This window comes from Lynx canadensis, chromosome B1 (assembly GCF_007474595.2).
Source record: "Lynx canadensis isolate LIC74 chromosome B1, mLynCan4.pri.v2, whole genome shotgun sequence".
Taxonomy (NCBI): Eukaryota; Metazoa; Chordata; class Mammalia; order Carnivora; family Felidae; genus Lynx; species Lynx canadensis.
The window spans coordinates 8,529,457-8,549,593 of NC_044306.2; the positions used below are offsets into that span (position 1 = coordinate 8,529,457).

Here is a 20,137-nt window from a genome sequence, read left to right on the forward strand (position 1 = left end):
CTGGGAATGGTTGATGTATTGCCTAACTCAGGAGATTAAGGACTCTTCTTTGGGGGGTTGAGGCCAAGAAGCTGGTGCAGTGACGGTTGCCGGGCCTGAGGCCAGGACCCTGGGAATGGAGAAGGGGAACGGGACTTGGGTTAAAAATCTTAAAAGTCAGCGAGAATTTTGACAGGTTTGCTATGTAAGGTGATGTAAGAAGTTTCAGACCAAATAATAGAAATGTTCATTCAGAGGGTCTGGGAGAGTTGGGATAGAGTAGAAAAGGTGAATTTTGTCCATGTAAAGCAACAGTGGACTGTCTGAAGAGATGTGTTACGGGCCCTGTCACAGTTGGCAGGTCATGGCTTGATGGTTATTACGGGCAAGTCTTCGTTTTGTTTATTTATTTATTCATGTTGGAGAGAGGGAGAGGGAGCACCAGCAGGGGAGAGGCACAGAGGGAGAGAGAGAATCTTAAGCAGGTTCCATCCTCAGTGAGGAGCCTGATGCGGGGCTGGATCCCATGACCCCGGATCATGACCTGAGCCCAAACCAGGAAGGAGTCCAACGCTCAACCGGCTGAGCCACCCAGGTGCCCTTACTAAGTGAAATACTCAAAAGAAATCAGTTCACAGGGAATGTAGAGAGGCAGGAACCAAGGTCTGAGCTTCAGGGAATATCCAGAGTAGGAGCAAAAGAGTGAGCCGGGAAGACACAGTGATGTGCTGAGGAATAAGTGCCCAAGCAGGGAAGGAAGCAGCTGTGGACCCTGGGGAGGGAGGCGCCATCTTGCCCAATGGCAGGCTTAGGCCCACGGGCTGGAGGTGATGGGCCGGAGGCGGTCTCTGGGGGAGGCCCCCATCTGCGCCTTCCCCCGTGTGTCTGCGGCAGTCTCCCCGCCCCCCCCTGCCCCTGTGGTTTCCTTTTCATCCCCCCTTCTCTTGTTCTAAGCTCCTCAACCACTCACAGCTTCTTCCTCTCGGCTTCTTCACCCCATCGTACTGCCACCAAGATCTGAGGTATATTTAGGTAATATATTTATTGTGCAGATTTATGGCTTTCTTAGTTTTAATGTTATAGGTGTACTCTTATCTGACCAAATGTGTATGACGCAGTATCTGGCAGAAGGACATTGGATAAATGTTTGTCTCCTGAATAAATGATTGATGTTCTGTATTTGTTTTCTGTGAATTGATAGTTTTGGGGGTTTAAAAAAAAAGTATTCTTCCACATGATCAAAGAAATATGTTGATTATCATGTAAATGTTGATTCCAAAGGTTGTTGGAAACTAGGTTTTAAAGACTGAGGGGTTCCCTGCAACAGACGTAGGGGCATCTGTGAGCTAGGGGAGGCCTTGCTCTGCTGCAAATATTCTGAGCCCTGCAATCCGTCCTCTCTCCTAAGCTACTTCTGACTTACGCATTGGCATTCAGCTTAAGACATCATTTGGAAGAGCAACTGTATATTGACAAACAAATGTGTGTATAGTAAGACTTTTGAAAACTAGTAGCATTTGTCCTATTCTTAGAGATTTCTATACCGAAGTGTATTCTGTTCGTTTTCTGGATGAGTTTTTGAACATTTTTAATGTTGATTCCATTTTCTCATCCTAAGTTAAAGTCATCTCAAATTTAGTTGAAGAAACACAAAAGCCCAACGGCATTGATCCCTTTTATTCTTTGAATCACACAAAGTTTATTTAACTCCTTCATGAAGCCCTCCCCCAATTTTAGTGTTTATGGATTACGCCACACTGAATACTTACACCATTTATTGTTGGCTCTTTTTATACGAGCTAGCGTAATATATACAGGTGAGTATTTTTTCCTTATGAGGAAACTGCTGTCTTTTCCTTTTCTGTGCTAGTCTTTGTTTTATAAATGTTTGAAAATTTGTTACTACTGTCTTAATTAGTGTCTGTTATAATTCAGGTACTGCAAATACATAGACAAAGTTTAGGGGCGCTTGGGTGGCTCGGTCGGTCAGCGTCCAACTCCTGGTTTCGGCTCAATGTCACGATTTCCCGGTTCGTGGGAGCAAGCCCTGTGTCAGGGTCTGCTCTGCGTCTGCTTGGGATTCTCTCTTTCCCTCTGTCTCTGCCCCTCCCCGCTCACACGTGTGTACATGCTCTTTCTCTCTTTCTCAAAATTAATAAACATAAAAAAACAGTTAAAATTTAGCCCGTCAGAGCCTAAGGTGGGGAGTGAATGAGTAAGTAGATCATTAACCAACCGCCCCCCCCCCCCCCCCCGGGTTTGGAATGGAAGTGCTGCAGAGGGCACTTTTGTACCAATAGCAGTGGAGTCGTTCTTCCACGTTGGGGAGGGCAAGGAAAGGTGAAGAACGTGACCTTTGAGATCTGTGGAAGCAATTCCTCCAAGACATGAGGCAGGAACATGCATGTGGAGAGCTGCCGGGGGTGGGGGGGGTGTTTGTTCCTACCAGGAGACACGTTCAGGTCTCTGAAAACCATCTGATTTGGAAAGTATTGAGAATTGGTTGCTAGTTAATGAGAAGTTACTGATGTTCACAAGCCAGTTCTTTTTTTTTTTTTTTTTAATGTTAATTTATTTTTGAGAGACAGAGTGTGAGGGGGGAAGGGCAGAGAGAGAGGGAGACACAGAATCCGAAGCAGGCTCCAGGCTCCGAGCCGTCAGCACAGAGTCCGACGCGGGGCTCGAACTCAGCGACCGCGAGATCGTGACCTGAGCCGAAGTCGGACGCTCAACCGACCGAGCCACCCAGATGCCCCAAGAGCCAATTCTTAAGGCAGGTCTGAGCTGGCAGAGATGTCTGAGGGGAAGCGGAGCAATCACAAGGCACTTAGGAGACATGAATGAGGCAAATCTCTAACGGGTTAGTCTTGATAGGACAGCCTTGTTTTGGGAAGCGAGTTTGATCACACGATTGTCATGTTTAAAAACATAATTTAAAAGGGATTCTTCTGAGTACAAGGGAAGAAACCCAGCTCAAATTATCTTGCACTAGCATGGGAATCTGTGGGTCTTGTATCCAAAACGAACATTGGTGTAATTCATGGGATTGGTAAAAAGGTGTAAAAGCTCCAGTCTCGGGAACCGGAACCCTCCGAGGCGCCCTTGGCTGGGCACTCCACAGACAGAACAGGTGGAAAGAATAAAGGCAGATCTAAGGTGCTTCCTGCTTAAGCCTCTTCTCTCAAGACTCATGATAGTAAATTCCTTTCAGCAGAAGAAGCATGTTCTGGAGGGCTCCCAGGAAGGCCCCGTGCCCCATGAGGGAGGGTCCCGGTGAGACTGGAGTCACCCCGGGAAGTACCAGTGCCCCGTGAAGAAGGGGCCCGATTAGAATGGAGAGTAGCAGTTGGTTCCACTGAAATAGCAGTTGGGCAGCAGCATGGATGTTCTTTTTATTCAATGTTTATTTTGAGAGAGAGAGAGAGAGAGAGTGTGAGCAGGGGAGGGGTAGAGAGAGAGAGAGAGAGACAGAGACAGAATCTGAAGCAGGCTTCAGGCTCTGAGCTGTCAGCACAGAACCAGACTTGGGACTCAAACCCACAAGCTGTGAGATCACGACCTGAGCCGAAGTCAGACGTGTAACTGACTGAGCCACCCAGGCGCCCCTGGGTGTTCTTTTTATTCAGACGTTCTTTAAATGGTGCTTTATTTTGCCTCACTTTCTTTGTTAATTAATGTGTACATTTCTACCTTTGAAAAAATAGTCTGTTTTGTTTCGACAAAGCAAAATGAGTTGTTTCCCATACTTGTACGTAGTTTCCATTGAGAAGTGCAAAGATTTCCTTGGCGACACCCTCATCCTCCACCTGTATCTTAAGTCTTTGATTTCTGAGAACACAGCCCCTCCCCATCACCTGATAACCTGAGATCATAGTTGAACCCGCTAGTGTTTGCAGTCACTGAGAGTATGTCCTAAGAGAAGCAGGGAAAGTCCCGGAGAAAGCCTTGAGGTCGCCTTCACTTTGCTGATGAGAAGAAGAAAAGGAGCGCTTTGGAAGAGCCCTGGGAAGTGATTTAGAGAGGGACATCCAGGCCGTTAGAGCAGGTGGGGCTTGACGGATGACAAGCCAGAAATGGTGATCTTCCAGAAAGCAAATTCAGTAGATAACATAGGACAAAATTCGTTCGTTAAACCTCTCTTTGTGGCATATCTGTGGAACTCTATATTGCAGTGGGAGGAGATCTTCTTAAGAAAAGGCTCTATGTCCGTGTATGTGTAAGATGTCAGATAATGACACGCAGTGCTCGGGAGAAGCATCAGCCTCAGTGAGGGGACACATGGCGACAGGGAAGCTCATTTTCAATAGGCTGGGTGGATGAAGTCCCTGAGGAGACTTTGAGAAGGTCTGATGTCTTGTAAAGATCGGGGCGGAGGAGAAGGCGACTGGAGAAGCATGAAGAAGTCTCTGGTGTCACGGAGAGAAGGAAGGCAGGCATGACTGAGCGGAGCAGAGTGAATGTGGGCGCAGGGCTGCTCTGCTTCGCAGGGCCCGCCCGGCCGTGAGAAGAAGTCGCGGTTTTATTCTGAGTGTGCTAGGATGCCGTCGGAGGTGTGGAACAGGAGAGAAGTAACCGATTCATATGTCAAGTGATCACCGTGGGCAGCGTGGGGTCCACTGACTTTGAGTTAGCCGGGAAGCCACCGGAAGGTTTTGAGGAGACGGATGACGTAAACTGACTTGTGTTTTACGAGGATCGTGCGGCCGCTGTGTGGAAAAGGGACTGTGGTGTGACCAGAGTGAGGGAATGACATCTGGGTGCCCTCACTAGTGCCAGTGGTAAATGATGGCAGCTTGGCTGGGGTGGGGTGGGGTGGGGTGGTAAAAAATGGTTCAGTTTAGGCTCTTTTTATTTTTATTTTTTAATGGTTTCATTTTTATTTATTTATTTTGAGAGAGAGAGAGAGAGACAGTGCGAGTGGGGGAGGGGCAGAGAGAGAGGGAGACACAGAATCCGAAGCAGGCTCCAGGCTCTGAGCTGTCAGCACAGAGCCTGATGTGGGGCTCGAACCCATGAACTGTGGGATTACGACCTGAGCCAAAGTCAGACGCTTAACTGACTGAGCCACCCAGGCGCCCCTTAGGCTATATTAGAAGTTCAGGTAGGGTTAAGGACTGAAACTTAAACAATTTAGGGGACTTCTTTATGAAAAAAAATATATTAAAAAGTATGAATGCAAAGTTTGCTCCTACTGTGAATATTTAGAATAAGAAATAGACAACAAATTTTAGTTTTTAAACACCGCGGACATCAGACAAGTAAGACTCTCTCAGCTACCTGCCGCGGCTGGGTGATTACCTTCTTCCATGTTTTGCCTCCTTGCCTACTTCTTGCCTTGTAGTTTCACCATCAACAGCATCGTATTTTTCCATTATCGATAGACGAGCAGATCGTCCTTTGGCTTCACAATCGGCTCTCAGTGGTGGCACATCTCTCGCTTGCCCTGTACCGTTTTGCTCAAGCGCCACTTGCTGTCTGTGGGGAGGCCCTCGGAGCGACGGTTCCTAAAACGTCCGTGTGCACCACGGTTTTGTGGAGGGCTGTCCGCACAGATGGCTGGGCCTCGGCCCCGAAGTCGAAGGCCCGGGGAGGGCCTGGCCTGAGAGTCTGGGTGTCGGACAAGTTCCCACACGATGCTGATGCTGGTGGCCCGAGGACCTTAGTGTGACAGCTACCACCTTGGAGGAGACAGCCAGCCCTCGGCTCTCCCTCGGCTGCCTCTGACGTCTCACCTCTTCCAGGCTGGTCCTGGGCTGGTGGTAGGGTGGTGAGCGTGGTGAATGGCCTCGCAGCCTGGGTCACCCTGGCCCTTGAGCGAAGGATGGGCGGGCTGTCTCAGGTCCTTCTCCTGAAAGTCGAGATGGTGCAGCGGCTCCCGACGCCACCAGGGCACGTGGTCCCTGGCACCGGGCAGGTGCGGGATAGTGCTGGTGGGGTACGGGCCTTGCCTACCAAGAATCCCGGGGCGGACACCGCCGAGGGTGCTGTCGGCCCCCGGCAGGCGGCTGGGGTTCCTGCTTGCGTTGTTCCCGGTCCCCACTCTGGTCCCTAGAGGAGAACACACTGAGCTGCGGAAGCTTCTTGAGCTTCAGGGTACGTCTGCCCCTGGAGCAGAGCCTACGCGATTTGCTGGTGCACTGGATGTGGGATGTGAGGGTAAGAAGTGTTAGGAATGACTTCTTGTGGGTGTTTGGCCTGACGGGTGGAGTGCACAGTGATGGCGTTTACTGAGATGAGACAGACTGGCAGTTGCAAAGCAAAGGAGTGTGTGTGTGTGTGTGTGTGTGTGTGTGTGTGTGTGTGTGTGTGTGTGTTGGGGCTGGGGAGGTGATCATGCGTTTTATTTGCACTAGCTTCCTGTGGTTGCCATAACAAACTACCACAAACCTGATAGTTTAAAGCAACTGAAATGTATTCTCGCACAGTTGTGGATGACAGAAGTTCAACAGCAGTTTCACTGGGGCCAAAGGTGTGGGCAGGGCTGTGTTCCCTCCAGAGGCGCTAGAGGAGAACCCACTGCCTTTTCCAGCCTCCGGTGGTTGCCCGGCTTCCTTCGCTTGTGGTTGGCGTCACTCCAGTCTCTGCCTCTCTGGTCACATCGCCTCCTGTTGCATGGGCATCGACTTCCCTCTGCCTCTCTCTTCCAAGGACACTTGTGTTTGGAGTAAGGGACCACCCAGATAATCCAGGGTAATCTCCCCCATGTCAAGAGGACATCTGCAGAGGTCCTCTTTGTAAATTCACCTTTACAGGTTCCTGGCATTGTGATGCGATGCCTTCAGGACACCGTTCCGCACTCCACTACTACATGAAATTGGAAATTCCTGTTGCACATCCAAGGGGGGATTGGAAAGAATTTCTCGGTAGTGATTAACAGTGGAGCAGTAAGGGGAAAATGCTTCCAAAGCTGCCGTATGTAGGTCACAGTGAATATATGCTTATGGTTAGTGAAATCTATAGGCTAGAAGATAAGAGAGGTGAAAAATTGGAGCTTGTTGAAAATCTGAGGATTACTTAAATCGTGTTTATTTAATTATGAATAAATACATCTTGCTGCCTTTCAGAGTAAGTTGGGAGGAGGGCAGGACTTAGGTCAAGCAAATTCTGTGGAAGGTCTGGTATTCCATAGGAATAAGAAAAAAGTCAGTAAACATCAAAGGGCCACAGCGACATGTGTCTGATTTCCAGATTTGCTTATGTTGTTATTTCACCAGACAAGGGTGAATTCAACAACTGGCGTAATTATATGTAAGGAGCAAAATGTTACAGGAGACCAGGTACGTCCGGGAGTCAAAGAACTCGTGTTGTGAGATGTAAGGCACCATGGCTTTTACCAAAAGAGCTTTTTCTGTATTAATGTTGGGAATAAAGGGACCTGTGATGCTGCCATGGTGCTTACCCATGTGACATGCTCTACAGAACGGGGTGCTGTTGTTTTGTAAGTGTATTTATTCATTTATTATTTAGAAAGCAAGAGACTGAGAAAGAGAGTGAGCGGGAGAGGGGGAGAGACGGAGGGGGACAGAGGATCTGAAGCGGGCTCTGAGCTGACAGCAGAGAGCGCGATGTGGGGCCCGAGGTCGTGAACCATGAGATCGTGACCTGAGGGCAAGTCGGACGCTCAACCCACTGAGCCCCCAGGCGTCCCGGCAGGATGTGTTAAGAGTAGGACTTGATCAGAGCTTTTAAAGGCATTTGTGTACGACAAATAACCAGTCAGGAACTCCAGTTGGAAAATCATGATTCACTTTTGTGTCCAAAAATCAGGGTTGGTTTTACGGTTTTCTTACTAATCTTATTAGATATCTAACATGAAACAGATTTGCCTGAAGGAAAGTACGCCGAGGCTGGGGATCTTTTTCTTCTTTACACATCAGCTATTTGGTGGTAGTGCTTAGTGGATAATGTTGAGAATTCTGGAAGACCTGGACATGAAGGAAGTGTAAAATGTTTCTCGTTCTGCTTTCCACGTTCTAATTTCTGCCCAAGTCTTTGCTTCATCCCCACCCGCCAGTTGGGTTTGAACAGAGATATCTTAGGTTGGCTTTGGGAAGAGTGCCTCTTACTTAAAACGTTTATTTGAGAAATGCTTCTAGTGGTTACGTCAAATGTTCTTAGAGGGTTTTAAAAAAACAAAACCACAGCTCTGACTGTAAACAAAACATTTATTTGTTATTTCTGTCTTTAATAGCAGTCAGCGGGACGCAAGCAGAAACATTTTATTCTGAGATAGTTAGGGCTTGTACACATTTGGATGTTAATGTTTCTGTAGGAGTTTCTAAAACACCCTGAATGTATAGGAACAAGGCAACCGGAAGAGTGGTAATGGTTAACGTTACAAAATTCTCTGGTAGCACGCTGCCAAGGAGAAACACTACGGTCACCTGGCCATCCAGCAGAGGGGACCATGTGGCTCGGAAATCCGAAGAGCAGTGGACGTGTGTGGTCTGCACGCTCATAAACAGGCCGTCTTCGAAGGCTTGTGATGCTTGCCTGACTTCAAGACCTATCGGTAAGACTGAATTTTGATTTTGAGTTCAAAGGCGGCTAATTATACAAAGCTATATATCGTGTTCCATCTTGATATTTCCTAAGTAAAATGCTTTCTTTCTGCAAGGTTTAAAGGAATTGCCAGCCTTTGCATGTAAACCATGCTAATATTCTGTTCAGTCCTTTTTTTTTTTCTTAAACGAGGAGGGAAAACATGCTTGTGCTAAAAGAGTATGTGCCTTTGTATCTCAAAAAACTGAGATGATCACATCTGTTCTCTACTATTTCTAATGAATTATTCAATAAAGCTTTGTTTTATGCAGATTTCAGCAACTTTTGAGTTTGTTATTCAGTCCAAGCACTTCATAAACTGAAAGGGAGGATTTCTGTAAGAATATCTTTGCAGGTGGAACAGAAAAATGCTGAATTTTTTCTCTTCTTTATCCTTCCTACCCCTTGTTATTAAAATCTTTACCCAGACAATTGTACTGATTTCATTGAAATCCTTCAAAATAACTCTTTTTACAGCTCGCAATTTCATGCGTTCAGAGAATGTAAAACCTCAGAGCGAACCCGTGATTAGGAACCAGCTCATTGATGCAGTTTCTATTGTGTTCTCAAAGTGTTCTCTCTCCCTTCAATTAGAGATGAGAAAGTTCATTCTTGACTTATGGACCCCACGTTGTGGTCCCTGTCACAGGGTGTTTTGTTCTCTGGGCGAGAAGGGTGGGCCCCACCCCTTGCACAGCGTTGCTGGAAGGGACCACGCCTCCTCTTTCTACCCCACTCCCCCCCGTTCAGTATCTTTCAGCACAGAGCCCTCAGAAGACCACAGTCTGAGGCCTCCTCATTCATTCCAACATTCTGAAACGCCTCTCTGCCATCCCATTAACTATTTCTTGTTATTTTTCTGAGTACCAAAGACTACAATTTAGAACATAGTATGGATTCCAAAATGCTGGGATGCTTTGTTGAAGCATTTTTAATTAGTGTCAAGTCTTTGTAATTCATCTTTGTCCAATTTCAATAAGGCTTTCCCATTATGTGCCATTCACAGAAAGGGGAAAATGGGTGATGGGCACTGAGGAGGGCCCTTGTCGGGATCAGCACTGGGTGTCGTATGTAAGTGATGAACCACAGAAATCTGTCCCCAAAACTAAGAGCACGCTGTATGTTAGCCAATTTGACAATAAATTATATTTTTAAAAAAGAAACGTTTTTAATTGACGTCAAGTCTTTGTAATTCATCTTTGTTTAATTTCAGTCAGCCTTTCCCATTATGTGCCATTCACAGAGACATTCCTGGTAATCCAGAGACAGGCCTCTAACTGGTGATCTGTATACCATCCCTTAATTACCACTGCTTTATTGTGTTGCCTGATAGGAACAAAATTGGTAGCTGAATGACTTTTAGATGGTAAAAATAATAACAAGCAAATATAAACCTCTGTTAAAGCCACCTCTGCGCTGCTAGGAGTTGGTGAAGTATTGCCCTTTCTAGGACACTTTATTTCCTAACGAGAAGACAGTTAATCCTGAATTGTCCAAACTAACTGTGTTGACAGTTCTATGCATTCACCATCATAAGTGAACTAAAAGTTTTAACGATATAAAAAGATGTTTCGGGGCACCTGGGTGGCTCAGTCGGTTCAGCGTCCAACTTCGGCTCAGGTCATGATCTCGCGGTCTGCGGGTTTGAGCCCCGCATCCGGCTGTGTGCTGACAGCTCAGAGCCTGGAGCCTGCTTGGGATTCTGTGTCTCCTTCTCTCTCTGCCCCTCCCCCGCTCACACTTTGTCTCACTCTGTTTCTCAAAAATAAATAAATGTAAAAAAAAATTTTTTTTTAAAAGATGTTTCAAATAGTCGATATATTATCACACTTCTAGGAACTCTGAAGTGTCACTTCTCTCTCCTTCCAGATTCAGTAATCAACAATGAAGACAATTCTACTGCGTTTGACAGCTCAGTGAAGTATCCTTGTAATAGTTTTGGAAAACCAAGTACAGAGGTGAAGGTCAACAGGAGAACAGTATTTGGAACTACCACCCTTGTCTTGACTGATTTCAGCAACAAATCCAGTGCTTTGGAAGGAAAAACAAGCCAAAGTGGGATGCTACATAGAGAATTTCAAAACTCTCCTCCGACTGACGTGTGTTTTAGGGATCCACTGCACCCCTCCAAGGAGAGAGCAAACCATAGAACTCAACCATCTAACAGAGTAAACGGATCACCTACGGCCTGTTCTCAGTCCAGATTATTTAGTCCAGCCTATAAAAAGTTAAAAACAACCCACTCCTCATCACCAGACCTCAAAAGCGGTAGCCCTGGATTTTCTAACAGGTATGGTACCTCTAACCTTGATCTTGAAGGTATTTGCATTAAGTTTTGAGAAGGCAGAAGAGGAAGCTGCATTGATTTTGGTGAATCAAACCGGGAAAGGTGACTATAGCCATCTCCTTCCCGTGTTTTCTCTAGCTTATGATGTTAGGGAAGGGAAGAGAATGAAAAACAGAATCTTCTACATCTATCTGTAAAAAGTTCTTTTTTTTTTTTTTTTTTTTTAAGTTTATTCATTTTGAGAGAGAGAGACAGCACGAGTTGGGGAGGGGCAGAGAGACGGAGAGAATCTCAAGTAGGCTCCTAGTTGTCAGTGCAGAGCCCGACGTGGGGGCTCAAACTCACAAAACCGCAAAATCACGACCTCAGCCAAAATCAAGGGTCTGACTCTTAACCAACTCAGCCACCCAGGCACCCCCAAAGTTACTTTATTCTGACTGTAACCATGTACGTGTTCAGTACAGAATATTTGGAAATACTGGAAAGTATAAAGAAAAATATCACCCGATAGCAATTACCACTGTTAGCATTATTTAAAAAAAATTTTAATGTTTGAGAGAGAGAGAGACAGAATGCGAAGTGGAGGGCAGAGAGAGAGGGGGACACAGAATCCGAAGCAGGCTCCAGGCTCTGAGCTGTCAGCACAGAGCCCAAAGCGGGGCTAGAACTCACATGCTGTGAGATCATGACCTGAGCCGAAGTCAGAAACTTAGCCAACTGAGCCACCAGGTGCCCCTGCATTTTTTTTTATATTCCTTCGAAGAAAGATAGTTCTTCCGAAAGGGAGACTGTAGTCATGAGAGTTTAGTATGTGTCTTCTAAAGAGAGAGAGAGGAGATCCTTCAGCAGCATTGCTGCCGAAGAAGGTGGCTGTATTCCAGCCGTGTGGGATGGTGTGTGTTTCAGCCACGAAGGCCCACAGAGCGTGCGTGCCGCAGTTGTAGCTGACCTTGAAAAGTTGTCATTGCAAATTCGTGAATACAGGCAGACCAGGTATGTTTTGAGACTCTGACCTTCCCATCTAGAAGCAGCCTCCCGATGGCTGTCGCTGGAGATAGAGAAATTTTACTAAACGATGTCCCCCTTCTGTGATTACGGCAGCACCTAGAACTACCTGTCCCCACACTCTCATGTAGGTCTTTATCTGGGGCTTCTCTACTCTGGCCACCTGCTCTTGGGCCTCCATCAGAGAGAGACATGTCTCCACGGTTTTCTTTTTCAAGCTGTGTTTTCCTTTTTCCTTCAGAAAGCAGGTGCCGTACATCCTGCGTTTTTAAATAAAGCGAAGTTGGAGCGTTTCCTTCCCATGGGTGTTGTCTTGCCAGTGGGAGAGAGGCGGAGGGAGAGTTGGTGTGCGTGGGATTTCATGCGATCTCAGGCGGGATTTGCGTTACTGGCTTCTCCACCGATGGGCTGTGTCCTGGCTGAGGGGAAGGTTCTTCCCTTGGGCCGCACCACCAGGGGCCACTTGATGTGCAGGCCCAGACCAGGCTCTCGGAACCCTTCGTTCGAGCTTACTTGCTAACAGATTTCCGAGGCGGGTGTGTGGTCAGTACATGATTTTGTCTCCAGTTTCCTCTCCCGACACTAAATTTGCCATAGGTTAGTCTTGATGATTTCTCCTTGACCGTCTCTCAAAAAATCTCATTCACAGTCATTTATAATATCTGTTCTAACTTGTGTCCATAATACTAAGAAATGACAGATGTTTGAATTAAGCTATGGAGGCCAAGCATTTAAATGACTAGATCAGGACTAACTTTACATTTTAATCCCAATGAACATCTAATGAGCCCTAATCAGAGGTCACGAAGGAGGTAGGGTCTGGAGCATCTGAGTTGGGAGACCATCCTGTAAGAAAGTCATTTGTTAAGTCTTTCCTGTAGCTTAAGAGCAAAGATGTAGATGTGATCATTTTGGTGTTGTGGCATTCTTTGTACTCAGATGAAATATCTTGGCATATTTTTGTTTCCTTAGTGCTTTGTAGAAAATCTTAGACAATTTAACTAATGAATTAGGGATTTAAAAAACATTACTGTAACCTTAAATTTAAATGATTTCTTCATAAGCCATTAGTAATAGGGTCATATGATTAATCACAGTGCATAACATTACTTAGAAACGCCGCAGCCTGTGTATGTGTTGAATATAAGAACCCCAGGACTGAGACTCTAAAATCAATCAAGATCAACTAGCAGAATAAATGTCAAGTGATGAAATACATTCACCCAGCAGCCCTTCTGCACCCAGCTACTTTACAAGGAATAAATTGCAAATTACTGTCATTTATTTCATTTTTCTCCTTGTCTGGCAGCTTCAGTGTTCATCTTGTGGACAAGATGCCCAGCAGAAGCTCACAACATAATACGTGAAAACAGGTGGTCCACTCAGAGAATTTATAGGCAGTTTTTTTTCTTTAATAATTATATGGTAATTAATTCGCCTTTTGTTCTCTTAATTACTGATCCCATCACTACACGATACATGCTCTGTTGACGAGGCATATTTTCGGATTGGACTTTGGATATACCGGAGTTTTATCCAGTGACCGGATTATGAATTAGATGGTCGAACCAGTTTTTTTAGCAGTTGAGAGTACCTGCTAGAAACAGTTTAAAGTCTTTGATCCAATTAGTGTAAATACAGAGCAAAACACAGTGGTACGTATTCAGAGAATCCATGTGTTTGTTTGGGTGAAGGTTTCTCCTGAGCTGGTGCAGAGGTTTGCTTGGGTGAGGAAATAAAACTGGCAGAATCACTACCATTTTCTCACGTCTGCTACATCAAGGTGGCAGTGCCACCTCTAACACCAGGGAAACACCCCTTCTTCATGCTTCCTTTAACCTTCAGGGTATTTGATCCCGAAGAGAACCACCTGGGGCCAGCTAGGATGAGTCATTCCCCCCCCCCCCCCCCCCCCGCCCCGTGTTTGTTTCAAATGCCACTGAGCTACAAAGTCTACATTCGGTGAGACTGAATGGTTCAAGAAAATGTAGACAGTGGTTTTATTATAAAGAATCACCCTATCTGTAAAATTAGTTAAGCCATGATGAATTGAGCATTGAAAACCTATCCATTTTAAAATTACACAGTTGTGCGTGGTGATGTATTCTCTCTTGAGAAGAGTTTTTATCTGATCTGTGTTCAGTGTTATTTATTCATTAACAAATATTTATTGAAAACCTATTATGCATCAAGCGCTGCTCAGTTCAAATGACTTTTACTTTAGGAAACTACGGTTGGCAGAGCCAAATCCAGCCTCCCACCTGTTTTTATAAATAAAGTTTTATTGGAACACATTCCATTCCCATTGGTTTCCATAGTTTCCACGGCCGCTTTTCATGCTACAATATCAGACGGAATTGAGTAGTCCCAACGGAGACTGTTAAGACCCACAGGCCGAAAATATGTGCTATCTGATAACATTTGTCAACCCCGATCCATTAACAGACCATTTATAGTCTATTGTTCAAAGTGATGGTCCTAATTATAAAATAAGTTAAACTATTCTCATGCTAAGTTTACCTGAGAAAATGTTCTGCTACAGTTTACAAAGTTCTTAAATAATGATGGAAACAAAGAGGAACCAGGAAGTCCTCGATTCGTCAGAACATTTAATTATCCTGGATAATGTTTTCTATCATAAAATTAAGATTAGCTGTGCATATTTAGAGTTGATGCGATCACAGGTGGCATCAATATCTCGGTTACTTTCACTCAGAGCTTCGCGACTCAATGTGCATACGAATCACCTGGGAATCTTGTTAACATGCAGATTCTAATTCAGCAGGCGATCTGGAGCAGGGTGGGTAATTCTGTATTTCTTTTGCCTTTTCTTTTTTAAGTTTGTTTATTTATTTATTTTGAGAGAGAGAAAGAAGGGGGGAGGAGCAGAGAGAGAGAGAGAATCACAAGCAGACTCTGCCACACTGCCAGTGCTGAGCCTGACAAGGGGCTCGATCCCACGAACTGTGAGATCATGACCTGAGCTGAAACCAAGAGTCGGACGCTTCACAGACTGATCCCCCCAGGCTCCCCTAATTCTGTGTTTCTCAGGCTCTCCCAGGTGATGCCGATGCTTCCAGTCAGCAGCCCCTACTCTGAGTGCCAGGGATAAGAGAGCTTATGGCTGTTGTTTTTCTTTAGCTTTATACCAAGGAAGAAAATGGAATGAAAGACAGAAATGAGGAGCCAGAGGGGACCCCTAGAGCCTTTTATCCCCAACTGAATCCTACCTTCCACCCTTCCACTTTGCCCCTCCCCAGGAAAGCTTTACTAGGAAAGAGAGTTTAAACCTCTCTTGGCTATATGGAACTCTGGAGATTTCCAGGTTGAAGCAGATGGCTTGGAAGTGTTCAACTAATTGTTATCTAAGACAGCCATTTCCATAATAATGTAGAAAACTGTTTGCACGTGTGTATTTTTTTTATAAGAGAGCATCACTTCACTCCTATCAATATTCTTTACCTTTTTTTTCTTTCTCGTGATAGTTTCTTTAAAAGCACATTTATGATCCACTTGCTTTGGTTTCAGTATTTTTTTTTTTTAATTTTTTTTAACGTATTTATTTTTGAGAGACAGAGACTGAGCGTGAGTGGGAGAGGGGCAGAGAGAGAGAGGGAGACACAATTCCAAGCAGGCCCCCAGGCTCTGAGCCGTCAGCCCAGAGCCCGACTCGGGGCTTGAACTCATGAGTAGTGAGATCACAACCTGAGCCAAAGTCAGACGCTTAACCGCCTGAGCCACCCAGGCAGCCCCACGTTTTTGATGTTTCTTGACTTCTCTGCAACCACCTAGATATTTAGCTTCTCTTGAAGTTAAAATTTTAATATACCCTCTTTTGGAAGGGGCATCGGAAAAATGGAGGGAGTCTGGAAAAGAAGATCCTGTTGCCTTCCAGCTTTGCTCTTTCTGGATGTTAATACCTAGGATTCTAAAGTAGAAGCAACTGTCCTCCACCCCGACGGGCGTACAAACAAAACAGTTGCTGGCAAAACACTTAACGGTAATGATTTCCTTAGCAGTGCCTACTGCATGAACAGCTTCGGAGACTACCCTCAGAATATTTGAGTCAATTTAAAGCAATTTACTTAAGCATCTGTCTTATAGAAGAGTTTAAACCAGTTTCATCACAAATAAAATATCTCTTCTATGTCAACTGTGTCTCAATGAAAATGGAAAGAAAAAATACCTCAAACTCTGAACATTTCACTTACGTAGGCCTTGAAGCATCATTACTGGAACACGTATATGAAGAATGTACTTTAGGGGGGTGCCTGGGTGGCTCAGTCGGTTAAGCGTCCGACTCTGTCTCTGCCCAGGTCATGATCTTGTGGTTCGTGAGTTCGAACCCCGTGTCAGGCTCTGAGCTGACAGTGCAGATCCTGCTTGAGATTCTGTCTCTCCCTCTCTGTGCCCCTCCCCTGCCTGTGCTTGCTCTCTCTTTCTCTCTCTCAAAATAAATAAATGAACTCAAAAAATTAAAAAAAAAAATAAAGTATGTAGTTTGGGAAGCAAGAAACGAGAACTATTTATAATTTTTAAGTATTTCTAAAGATTATTTAAGGATGATATTTTAACCAAAAAAATAAGAAAGGATGAATTTTTTTATCATTAAAAAGTTTTAAAATAGTGATATTAAGAAGGACTTCTGAGGGCACCTGGGTGGCTCAGTCGCTTGAGCGTCCGACTTCAGCTCAGGTCACGATCTCGTGAATGGTGAGTTCGAGCCCCACGTCAGGCTCTGGGCTGATGGCTCAGAGCCTGGAGCCCACTTTCTATTCTGTGTTTCCCTCTCTATCTGCCCCTCCCCCGTTCATGCTCTGTCTCTCTCTGTCTCAAAAATAAATAAATGTTAAAAAAAAAATTTTTTTAAAAAGACTTCTTCAATTAATGTGAGCTCTGTTTCTCTTCAACTGGTTTATTAAAGAGACTAACTCTCATAAAGGCATTATAAAAATATGCAGAATATAAAAAGGTTAAAATACCCATGAAGCTCTTTTTCTAAGAGAAAATTTGCTTCTACGATACCAGTAGAAGTCCGGCTTCTGACCTTCGTCCCCTGTATGCAGGAATAACCTCCAGATACAGTTGATCCTAATTGTGGGGGAGAATAAAGCTTCCCTACTGGCTTGACAAAATACACATTTCTTCTCTGCCAGGCAGCCCAGGCCTTGCTGAAATATGACTGCAACTATTATAGTAGCCTTGATCAAAGAAAAGCGTAGAAAATTGTCTTTAAAATGGACGATAGAAAGAGTGATCTTTTTGGCCTTGTCACAGCCATCCACGAGAGCTTGCTACCGATGAGGAAATAATTAGAGAAGACTGTCATTCTAGTTACTTTGGGGGCTGGGGAGCTACTGAACTTGAGAATATTTTAGAGGAAATGAAAGTGGCCACCCTATGCTACTGAGTAAGGGAAGAACCAGTTATCACAAATGAACACTAAGGAAAATAGGTGTGCTGGGTACACATTTCAGCTGTTTTCGTACTTCAGAAATTTTAATTGAATGCTTTGGGTGCACAGGTGGCTTTGGAGGTAAGTTAGGATTACCTGAGAAAAACAAGAATTAAACAGATGTGGTAACAGTGTGTGGAATGACCTGCCATTGACCCTGGTCCCCTTTTTGGCACCTCGTCTTGGTACAAGCAGAATTCTTTTTTTTTTTTTTATGTTTATTTTTTGAGAGAGAGAGAAAGCGTGAGCAGGGGAGGGGCACAGAGAGAAGAAGACACAGATTCTGAAACAGGCTCCAAGCTCTGAGCTGTCATGACAACACAGAGCCCCATGTGGGGCTCGAACCCACAGACCATGAGATCATGACCTGAGCCGAGGTCTGACACTTAACCGACGGAGGCAGCCGGGTACCCCCTGTACAAGCAGAATTCTAATGCAGGGGAAGGCGGTGGGGATTATCCCTTTAGCGCTGTTGGGCTGTAGTAACTTTGTAACCTGTCGTTACAGTGAACTTGGAATTAACGTGACAGATGGTACCTGTGCATTAAATGCTGGCAGTCCTCGCTGCGGTAAACACAAGCGCCTGTGTGTTCTACGAGTTGTGCAGAAGGATGGCGAAAACAAGGGCAGGCAGTTTTACGCTTGTCCTCTACCTAGACAAGCGCAGTGCGGATTTTTCCAAGTACGTGTAAGATTTTTTCAAGCTCGCTGTACTGTCATCACATGCTTCCATTATTAAGATGTAATGAGTAGCGATCTTGTTTTCCGCTTTCACCTTTAAGTTTTATTTATTTAATTTGTTCACCTTTAAATTTTAAAGAGCCACACTGACATTCAGTCTAAAGCCTGAATGTTGAAGAACATAAAACTCAAGGAGCTTCATCAGAAACTGAAAAACGAATCAAATAATAGCCGTTAGATAATTCTGGTGTAGCCCGTGGGTAACCACAGGTGCAGATGTGTGGTCCTTGGTTTATAAAGGTAGAAAGGGACTGAGTGATTTATGCAGGTGGCGAATAATTCAGGACACAAACGTGTTTTTCCTCCCTTCCACAGAACCTTTGGTGTATGCCCTGGGGAGAAGTACGGGGGGGGGGGGAGGGGGGATCACAGACAAACCTTGGATTTACAGTAAACGTAGTGAATCCTATCACACAAGCTTGCACAATAACAATTTAGATGTAGGGCGATTCCTCCCCCCTTGCCGTTCTGGGAGCGTGTCCCTGGAAGTGAAGACAGGACAGGACCCTAGAGTCTGGAGTCCGTCTTCCTCCGACTCACCTTCTGTGTTTCTCAGAATGTGAGTCTCTCACTATGCTGACTGTCGTTTCAATGTTTAAATACATATTTCTCCAACCAACTGCTGCATCTGGTGCATAACAGCAAATACTGATCTGTCAGTGCTGGAGCAAAAATTTTCTGATTGGGCTTACTGAGCTTGAAAACCTCTGTCTTCAGTGTGGTACCTTCCTAAGGAATTTTCCAAGGAAGACTGGATAATGACTGGGTCTGAACCCCCGCATGAGCCGTGACTGCATCCTACTGAACTGACAACATTCCCTCAAGGAGCTTTCGTAGACATAATGGAAAAAATATTAGGTAGAAAATTAATAATATTACAGCCTGCTTTATAGTTCCCTTGAGGCCAACGTTTATAAGAGTAATACAATGGAATCTGCCTAAATTCATCCGTGTAATTCTGTATTGGATTCTTTTTATTCCTAAGAGATGGAGGAAGGAAGTTGAGTATTAAAATCATAACAAATCTTTGATCTTAATCGGTTTAACATAGCAGAAGCACTGGTGATGGCTTTACAGCAAGATGCTGATCGTTCTCAATTATTTTCAGTAAAGCAAGAGAACCCCTGTAAACATGTCTGTAGACAAAGAGAAGCTGAGCGTTTTGGCAGTCTTTTGTGTGATTCAAGCAAATTTGCAGGAGAGATGCTTCGTACAGGATGTAAGCTTTTTTCAAGGGCAAGCACTAATGACTTCTATTTTCCAATGTCAGATTAACAGTGGCAGGGAACACGGGATGCGCTAACCAGATGCACCCAGGCTTAGGCTGTACGTGTTTCTAACCTGCATCCAAACTTCCCAATCCTTCTGTTTTAACCCTGTAGTGGGCGGATCTGTCCTTCCCATTCTGCAACCATGGCAGACGCGCTATCATGAGAACGGTGTTGAAGATTGGACCCAATAACGGAAAGAATTTTTTCGTGTGTCCTCTTGGGAAGGCAAAACAGTGCAATTTTTTCCAGTGGGCAGAAAATGGACCAGGAATAAAGATGATTCCAGGATGCTAATATTTTCTCCTTCTGTGTGTGGAATATCTGGCATTTAACTCCTTTAAACCATACATAATGTTTAGTTCCCTTTTGTTTAATAGAAAGGTTGTAGAACATCCTGGCACATTGTATAGTGACAGTAATATATGAGAGCTGTTCACTTTTTTTTTTAATGTATGCTGCTTTCCATTCTTGGCTATGTATTTTTTTTTTACCCTGATAAAGGCTATATGTGTTCCATCGAATGTATAGTATATTCCACTTATCATGTTTATATAATGCATTTAATAATGACAATAAAGAATTTTTAGTGTGCTCTTGGCCTCTTGTAACTTCTTTGGGGAAGCAGTGATTGGTTTCTGTTTTTGTTTTTTTTTTTTTTTTTGGAGAGGATTATGTAGTCCAGTGAAATAGCTAATTATTTTGTCTGCAATGAGTCATTTTCTCAGGGATTGCCACTGTTCATAGCATATGATTAAAGGTACTTCTTGTTTTCGTAAATGAAATTTAAGATGAGATCACCTCTGGAAAAGAATATTTTTGTATTCTTTTCAATAGCATCAAGTTCCTCTTAGACATTAG

The 20,137-nt window shown here is 44.5% G+C and overlaps 1 protein-coding gene across 1 annotated transcript in view; it reads left to right on the plus strand.

The window, feature by feature from the left end:
- The window catches only part of NEIL3 (nei like DNA glycosylase 3), a 51,614-nt gene extending 31,744 nt beyond the window's left edge, over positions 1–19,870 (plus strand). Inside the window, exons 7-10 of the mRNA XM_030312086.1 lie at positions 8,334–8,491; positions 10,390–10,810; positions 17,775–17,949; positions 19,391–19,870. Coding sequence (XP_030167946.1) covers positions 8,334–8,491; positions 10,390–10,810; positions 17,775–17,949; positions 19,391–19,573 — 937 coding nt within the window. The 3' untranslated portion in view covers positions 19,574–19,870. The remainder of the gene's footprint in view (positions 1–8,333; positions 8,492–10,389; positions 10,811–17,774; positions 17,950–19,390) is intronic.
- The last annotated feature ends 267 nt before the right edge of the window (positions 19,871–20,137 follow it).